The sequence below is a fragment of the Octodon degus genome, unplaced genomic scaffold (genome assembly GCF_000260255.1).
Source record: "Octodon degus isolate 3935 unplaced genomic scaffold, OctDeg1.0 scaffold00052, whole genome shotgun sequence".
In the NCBI taxonomy this organism is placed as follows: domain Eukaryota; kingdom Metazoa; phylum Chordata; class Mammalia; order Rodentia; family Octodontidae; genus Octodon; species Octodon degus.
Window position 1 is genome coordinate 1,833,221 of NW_004524628.1, and position 8,866 is coordinate 1,842,086.

At 51.7% G+C, this 8,866-nt stretch overlaps 1 protein-coding gene across 1 annotated transcript in view; it reads right to left on the bottom strand.

Moving 5' to 3' along the window:
• Fbln7 (fibulin 7) overlaps window positions 1-3,597 on the bottom strand; it is a 31,712-nt gene extending 28,115 nt beyond the window's left edge. Inside the window, exon 1 of the mRNA XM_023717438.1 lies at window positions 3,290-3,597. Coding sequence (XP_023573206.1) covers window positions 3,290-3,367 — 78 coding nt within the window. The 5' untranslated portion in view covers window positions 3,368-3,597. The remainder of the gene's footprint in view (window positions 1-3,289) is intronic.
• Between the last annotated feature and the right edge of the window lie 5,269 nt (window positions 3,598-8,866).

Sequence of the window (8,866 nt, forward strand, 5' to 3'; positions counted from 1 at the left end):
GGCCTGGTGGTATGCTCCTGTAATCCCAGGACTTGGGAGGCTGAAAATAGGAGGATCACTTTGAGTCCGATCTGTGTAGTAAGACCCTGTAGATCCTGTACTAAATACACAAAAATATTTTAAAAAAGAAAATTCAGCAATCTTTTAACAAATAGTGTTGGATCACCTTGCTACTCATACACAAAGCATTATCTTCACCATAAACCCCACTTTATTCTAAAAAAAAAAAGGAACTCCAAATGAATCATAGTAAAAATGTAAAGCTATGAACATGCAGAGGAAAATATAGAAGAAGAATTTCACGACTTGGAGTTAAGTCAAAAGTTTTTAGACTTGACCACCAAAAGCCTGATCCATAAACATAAAAATCTAGTAAATAAGATTTTATTGAGACTTAAAACCTTTGCTTTATGAAAGATACAAATGAGAAAAAGCTACAAATATTCATAGCTCACAAATTCAAAAAAGGACTTGTATTTAAAATACATAAAAGTCCCTCATAACTTAACCATAAGAAAACAAATAATAGATTTTTAAGCTCCAGGTACAAGTGGGGACAATATAAGCAAAATCTATTTATTATATACAGCAAACACCCCCAAAATGTGAAAGGGGGAGAGTGGGGCAAGGAGGACGATGGGGTGAAAATGATCGAAATATGTTATATGCATATATGAATCTGCTAAAATGAAACCCATGACCTCATGAAATGAGCAAGTTGAGTACCATGGGATGGATTTTTTTCAAAGCAATTGACATGTATGCTATTTTATAGTCGCAGCAACTGGCACACATGCTTATAGTCCCAGCTAGTTGGAAGGCTGAGAGGCTGAGAGAAGAGAACCACTAGAGCTCAGGAGTTCGAGACCCACTTGGGCTACATAGTGAGTCTCTGAGATTAAAAAAAAAAAAAAAAAAAAAGAAATTAAAAAAAAAAAAAAAAAAAAAGGCAGGGTCCAGGGAGATAGCTCAGTAGAATAAGCACTCGCCTGGCAAGTACAGGGTCCTGAGTTCAATCCCCGGTACTGGAAAAAACAAACAAACAAACAAAAAACCCACCTAAAAACCATTAGGTAAACAAAAAGAGAGTTTGAATGGTCATTTCATCCACTAGATTATTTATATGGCAAATAAGCATTTGAGGAATTCCCCATGTTATTAGTCTCCAGGGAAATGAGAATTAAAACTATTATGAGACACTACTACAGATGTGCTAGAGGGCTCTGGAGAAGCAGACCGACCTGGCGACGTTAGGTGTGGGTGAAGATGGAGAGCACTAGGTCCCTCATGCTCGGCTGGTGGGAGTGTGGTGATCCGTCCTGTAGGAGGTACAGCTCAGCAGTCCTTTGCACAGCTAAACGGCCATTCGCCTCACAAGCCAGACTCCCACGCCCAGGTGCTCACCCCAGAGAAAGGGGCCTCCCATTTTCTCCATTGGAATAACCAGGGCAACTGTTCAAACACCGAGACACAACCCAGACCCACTGAGTCAGAATCCCCGGGGGGTGCAGCTGGCATCCGGTTTTTTAACAGCCACCCCACCATGTGTGTGTGTGTGTGTGTGTGTGTGTGAGAGAGAGAGAGAGAGAGAGAGAGAGAGAGAGAGAGAGAGCAGCCAGTGTCTGCCCAAGGCCTCCACACCCCTTATGCCACTGCTCCCTTCTATTCAGTGGCCCCCGTAGTGAGGAAGACAAAGCCAATCCCAATCAGACCTAACCTTCTCAGGACAGGTAGTGATCAATCTAACCAGAACCTTTCAGGAAACCATGAGAGAAAAATGTAAGGGCAGGCCAAGCGTCTGGGGGGTGAGGCTCAGAAGGCCCTGCAAAGAGTGTGTGTCTGAGCTGAGATCGGAAAGCTGACAAAGGCCGGGTAAGGCAGAAGAGCCTCACAGGCACAGACTGGGTGAGAGCACAAGCCCCAGAGGACTCTGGGTGAAGAGCACCCTTTCACTGGGACTTTGAGCTAAGCACCTGTGGAACTCCCCCCCCACCCTCAACTGCCACAGGTGCTTTTGAAGGTAGAGGAAGCAGGGTTTATTGGTAAGGGATTTGAGAAAACCTGGATGTGGCCAGGCGGGGATTGGATCCAGATTTCCTGGGAACAGTGTGTGTGTGTGTGTGTGTGTGTGCGCGCGCGCGCACTCCTGCCTGGTCAGCTGCAAACCAACTGAAGAGCTGCCCTCACCTTTCCTGTTTTCTGGTGACCTCAGGTGACAGCTGTTTGCTCCCTATCTTAGGGGCCTAGCAGCTAAGATCAGGAGGTGGCTGGGCTGGGCTCCTGTGCCCCTGCCCTCTCCACTGCCGAGATGGGGAGGAACTCGCTGGGGATGTAGCTTTCTGTGCTTATGATGAACAATCACACCTCTGTGCCTTAATTTTCTTTTCTGCAAAATTCGATGATAACAGCCAGAACCCCAAAGGGTTGCTGGGAGGGCCAAGTGCCGCAGGATCCCAGCAAGGAGGCAACACCAGGCTCAGCTCCTGCCTGTCCTGCCGCTGCTGAGGGCTGCAGGGTGCTAGGGCTGCGGGGTGCTAGTGGGGCTGCCCGCCCGGCCGGCCGCACGGAGGGAAGCGGTCTCGGCTGACAGCTGCAGCCTGGTGGACGCTGGCTGGGAACCTGGCAATTCGAGTCCACCTTCCTGAGATGCGTTTTCAATCTGCATTTTCAAAATCAGTTTCTAATGGTCATAAGGGAACGTGACTCTGATCAAACAGACAAATCCAAGCGTACTTCAATACCAACAGCAGAGAAAAACCAAACAGCGAACTCCCTGCGCGCGCGGGTGAAAGGCAACCAAGTCCCAGCTCTAGGAAGGCCGCCAGCCTCGGGAGCCCAAGCCCGACCCTCGGGGCGCCTCTGCCTTGGGGATGCTTCAGACTGCTCAGTAAGTTGCCGGGAGTGTTCCAGGTGCGGCGTCGGCAGAGGGCTTCGGGGACAGATGTAAGTGACGGTGGGCGGAGAAATTCTCTAAGCTCACCGGGTGGCTGGGAGCTCTTTGCAGAGACCCAGTAGGGACCGGCGTGTCCGAAACGCCGGGAATCCTTCTCGCTACTGGCGATTCTCACGCGAGCGCTGGCCCCGTGCGGCCACTCCGGCCCAGGACCCCGGGGCCCCGGCCGCCAAGCCGCGCCGATGACAGAGGGAACCCAGCGCGTCTCACCGAAAACAGCCCCGAATCCCCAGCCTAAGCATGAAGGTGGGGTGCCCCAGCCTTGGCGTCGCCCCCTGCTGGGAGACCGGGAGGCGGCGGCGGTCGCGGGGGCGAGGGTGGGGTGGGGACACCGACCTGGGAAGCCCGCGACTCGGGCCAGGCGAGCAGCAGCAGCAGCAGGAGGACGAGAGCGCGCGGGCAGCCGGGCCCCATCTTGCCAGTCTGAGCTTCGCGCGGGAAGCGGAGAGAACTCGGTGCGCCCGTCCTGCGCGCGGGTCCCCGCCGTGCGTGGTCGCTGGGGTGCAGTGACGCTCGGGGATCGGCTCCGCCCGGACCAAGCGCGCGGGCGGAGGCAGAGGCGGAGGCGCAGTCTCCGGCCAGGTGCGCGGCGCGCCAGCCCCGGGACACCAGCGGCCACGAGTCCGCAGCCGCTTGCCCCAGACGGTCCCCGCGAGGCGGGAGGCGCCAGCCCCTTGGCCAAGGCCGGCGGAGGAGGGGCTGCCCGGCCAGGAATGCGCCTGGGAGCGCGCCCAAGCCGCGCGACTCCCGGAGGAGGCCGGGCGCGACGCCGAGGACGAGTGCGGGCATCCTCGGCTGTCGCTGGACCCGGAGCCCACCCTGCGCTGGGCCACTCCCAGCTGTCCTCATTCCCCCAAGGTTCCAAGGTTCCAAGTCACCCAGTGACCGTGGCAGAGGGAAGGAAGATCCGAGCCTAGGGCTGCCCCATTTCAAAACCCCGAAGAAGCCACGATCCTCTACAACACGCAAAGACTGCTTCCAGTGTGGCCAGGAAGGACACGGGCTTCCTAAACTTAGCCTAAGTGCTCCCTCCGAGGGGCCCAGTGTGTGGGAAAATAACCCTGCGGGGCTTTAAGAGAGCACAGGACAAGGATCTTAAAATTGACAGCCCCCCCCCCACACACACACTTTGGGTCTCTTTCTCACGAAGACACTGTTTAAAAAGTAGATCCAATCCAAGACCCCAGCTCAAGTGGTATTTGAACTTCTGGGCAGGATAGGCAGGCGCGGTCAGAGGCCCTTGTACTACGGGACCGGGAACCTGCATGCCTAAAACTTAAAGCTCCTGTAGGGTGCTTTGGGTTCTTCCTGGAAGGTTTGCGGAAGGCAGCCCTGCGCATGTCTGACACGCACCACCCCTGCTCAAGCCCCAGATCCCTTTCTCCTTGTCCACATTTCACCCAGAAAAGTTCACTCAGGGTAGGAGGAAGGGCACCCCAAGGCTACATACAGCCCACGAACAGAAACACTGTCCCCTGGCTAGGCAAAGGGAAGCTGGCATTCCCCATTTGCGACCCGATTTGCATGAACACCAGCAGTGTCCCTTTCTGCAGTTCCCAAGGCTGGCAGTCCAAGACTAAGGCTGGTTTGGTGTCCAGCGTGTGCCTTGCTAGTTCATCTACAGCAGCTTGCTGTGTCCTCCCCGGGCAAGACACAAGGTCTCTGCCCAGGGCCTCCTTTATAAGAACATGACACCAACCCCACTCATGAAGATGGGACACTCATGACCTAATTATCTCCCCGAAGCCCCACCTCCTAGTACACCTTGAGGGCTAGGTTTCAATATATGAATTTGGGGAAAACACAAACTTTCAGGCCATAGCTAGCCCCTGCAAAGCACAGGCTGGCCACCAAAGCACTGACTACCTAGGAAGTCCTTCTGTGGTCTCCCTCCCACCCCCAGTCCAGGAAACAGAACAGGGCCTGTGTGTTATGGTGACCCTGCCCTAGGGGTGGAGCCAGGGCCTCATGCACGCTGGGCAAGAGCCCAGGACCCACGCGATCTCCATTTGCATTCCTGGTTGAGTATCCTCAAGAGAGACCTGGTCAGAACACTGCTGCTCCCTGTCCAGGTGGAGAGGCTGTGACAGCTGTGGCCCAGTCCAGGGCAGGCTGCTGAGCCTGTGGTTTCAGTTTGCTGTCTTTGCCAGAAGCCCAGCATTCCCCCTCCCTGGCTGCCCTCGCCTCGGAAAATGAAAGGTTTCATTCTAGCCAGTGTTTATTTTGTGTCTTATTCCACCTTGTGCTTCTGCTCCGGGCTCCTCTACCAGTCTGGCTGTGCACTGGGCACCAGAACTGGGTGGATATGAGAAGTCCTCTTCTCTCTCTTGCCTTTCTGAAGAGTCCTTTGGTTGGAAAAGACTCCAGGGCTCACAGGGGAAGAAACTGAAGCCAGGTCGGCTATGGCATTCGGGCCCAGGTATACAAACTAAGGTCAAAGCCCTGAGCCCACTTCCCCGGAGCAGCCCTACTTCCCGGAGACTTTGGTGCTTATATGGGATCCACAGTCATAGGACTGCAGGGATTTTATTGACAGGAATAGATCTTTCTGCTTCCTTCCTTCTTTTCAAGTGCTTCTACATTTCAACAGGGATTTTCACTGTTAAGTTGTTGTTGCTCATATTTATTATTTTCATTTGTCACCCTTGCCCTCTGGGTGCCTGCCATTCCATGCTGTGGCATCTGTTCTGAATTAACCTTCCGGCGAGTGACTGCCTCTTCCCTCTGTGTCCACAGCTGCCTTGGATCTGCAGTCCCCGAGCGGACTATCTGCAGTTCAGAACCTGCCAAGGCTGGCGACCCCTTGATAATAAGCTGGGAGTGCCACATTTTGGACTCCAAAGACTCACCTTGGACCTAATACAATGAGTTTGTCAGCTGTATTATTCCTTCTGTTTCCTCTCTAGTTTTCAAGAGAACATCCTGGATTTCTGGGAGGTTGGTTTGGTCATAGTCATGCATCTGAAGGAAATAGTTAGGCAGGTATCGGGCAGAACTGATGGCCACCTCTTGGGACCGCTGCTCTGAAACACTTGTGTTCTTCGTGTAAAGCAGGAATGCAGTGCAAGAGAAGATGGGTCAGGGCTGGGAAGATAGCTCAGTAGAATAAGCACTTGCCTGGTAAGAACAAGGTCCTGAGTTCAATCCCCAGTTCCATCCAAAGAGAGAGAGAGAGAGAGAGAGAGAGAGAGGATGGCTACAAAAATTTGCCTTTAAAACTAGACAGAACCCAGGTGTGACAGTGCACACCTGTAACCCCAGCTCTTGGGAGACTGAGGCAGGAGGATTACCACAAGGTAGAGCTGAGCCTGAGCCACACAAGGTGTTCAGGGCCAGCCTGAAATACAGAGAGATTCTTGCTGTCAGTGCCCCCGGTTGCTGCTTCTCTCCTTTTCCCTTCTTCATCTGGCATCTGTCCGGGTCCCTGAATACCATCAGCCCCCACAAGCACCTGTGAAGCATCTTGGGACAAAGCCCAGCATGTTATCCTGAGCAGGATAAGCATAGGAAGAACAGGGGATAGGACAGTTACTCAGCAGGACAGCAGTGACTTCACCCAGGTCGTTCATTGCACAAATGTTTACCAAGCGTCAACTCCAGGCCAGGCCTGGACGGGTTACTATATTCCAGTTCCACCTTTTACCTGGAACTTTCAGCAACAAAAGGCAGTGGTGCACTGAACATGGAGAAGTCTGTCTGCTCGGTATTATGTCCAGCCAGTCAGAAGAATGTACTTTTCCCCAGAAAAACCACTTCTACTTTTACAGGGTAGAAGCCTGTAGCAACAGATTTCCTTGTGCCATGTGTACCAAGCAGCAGGTAATATCTGCTATGGGAGTGAGTCTTTGGAAATCCACACATGCCACTCCACAGTGGAGTCCAAATACTTGTGGAAAGGGCAGGTGGTCGGGGCAGTCAGAAACACATAGCCCGTGGCCAGGCGGTGCTGCGTGCCTGCAGTCCTGGTGCTCTGGGAGGCTGAGGCAAGACGGTAGCAAGTGTTAGTGGAGTTTGGGCAATTTAGCGAGACTCTGTCTCAACACTGAAAGCAAACACATAACCCTTCCCTGCATGCTGCCGCTGCAGCCTTGCACCTCTCCTAACCTTTGAAGGCCTCATCTGGGAATAAAGTAGCAGAATTATTGTGCGATTTCCAAGTAATAAAGTGCCTAGCAACAGTCGGCCTAAGCAGGTGCTCAGGTAAAGGGACACTGTTCAGTGTACTCAGCTGGCCACAGTGTGAGCAGGGAGCCAACACCTCTTGAAGCTACTGAAGGCCAATCGCTCTGCCAAGCGCGGCACGCACATGCGCATTTAGCCTCCTGATGACCCAATGGCAGCCCACTTCCTATTCCCCTTTCATAGACTGGAAAACTGACATTTCGAATGTGTAGGTGACCCAACGTCAGACTGCACTGCTGAACAACTGACAAACAAGAGAACCTGGGTAGAGGTGGAAGAGAACCTTGTTTGCTAACTTCGTAACTTTTCTGTAAGTCTACATTAATCCATGAATAAATGTGCATAATTTGACACTTTCATGTTATAAGTTGGTAGTGAGAATTTTTTCCACTGTATCTAATTTGTCAAACTTATTGCCATAAAATAGTATTTTCTTCCTGACTTTTCCAGTGTCTATAGTCTGTAGTGAGAGCCCCTATTTTACTCCTAATGTGAACAATTTATGTGCTCTCTCCCTCTTTTTTCCTTTCATTTATTTTATGCTGAATTTATTCCTATGCCATGTTTTTGTTTCTTCTGAGATCTTTTTTTTCTGTATTTTTAGGGAAGGGCCTACAGGGTATTCAGGGTCCCACTACTAGATAGGACTCGTAGTGATCCTCCTGTTTACAGCCTCCCAAGAGCTGGGATTACAGGCGCACCAGCATGCCCAGTCTCAGTTGCCATCTCAGCATGCCCTGGGGGCAGGGTCAGCATGGCAGGCCTGGGGATTGAACTCCCAGCCCCTGCACCTGCTTGCAGGCACTGTAATCTGCTGAGCTATTTGGCCAGCCCTGAAATAGCTTTTTCTGCTGTGCAACCTTCTGTTCTGATCTAAGAGGTATTCGTTCTTAATTATTTGGTTTTTTGAGAGTCTCACTAGGTTGTTCAGGCTGGCCTTGAACTTATTCTGTATCCCAGCCTGGCCTCAAACTTGTGGGGATCCTCCTGCTTCTAACTCCAGAGTACTGGGCTAACAGGGGTAGACCACCATGCCCAGTTCATTGTTCCTTTTTAAAAGGACAATCTCAAGGGGTGTTGCCAAGCACATGTATGGGTCCACCGGCCACAAGCTCTGTAAGTGTGGTGGTGAAGCTTGGATGTTGATTCAGTGGCCAGGGAACCCACATCTAAAGTCCCAAGCTCGGCTTTTCTCGCTGCAGCCTCACACACGTGCAGCCAAACTTTGGCACTTCGGGGCCAGTGGCCCTGTGTCCAGCCGCACTCTGGCCCAGGTACCCAGACCAGTTCCACTGCTGCAACATACCACTTCTTTTGGGTGACATCTTTCAGTCAGTTAGTGGTTTTTTAGCAATGCATACCCTTGGGTGCCTGGGCGGTTCTCAAAGTGAGCCCAAACCTCTTGCTTTTCATGATTTTGTGGGGTTTTCTGGGTCAAGAGTGTAGCGAACTATTTCCACAGATCTTCCGAGGCCACTTAGAGGAAGAACTCTTTTTCTTCATCATTATAGCTAGATATTTATAATTGTGTTTATCTTTTCAAAGAGCCAACTGTGGCTTTTATTATTGTTTACACAGGCTTTGACTACTTCAGTGGTGCTGGGATTTGTGTGAGTTGGGTTGGGTGAGATGCATTCAGATAATTGCTAAGAAGGCAGAGGTCTTCATCACACTCCAGCCACCTGGAGACAAGATGCAGGGCAGTCACCCTGAGCTGCAAGCACAGGCAGA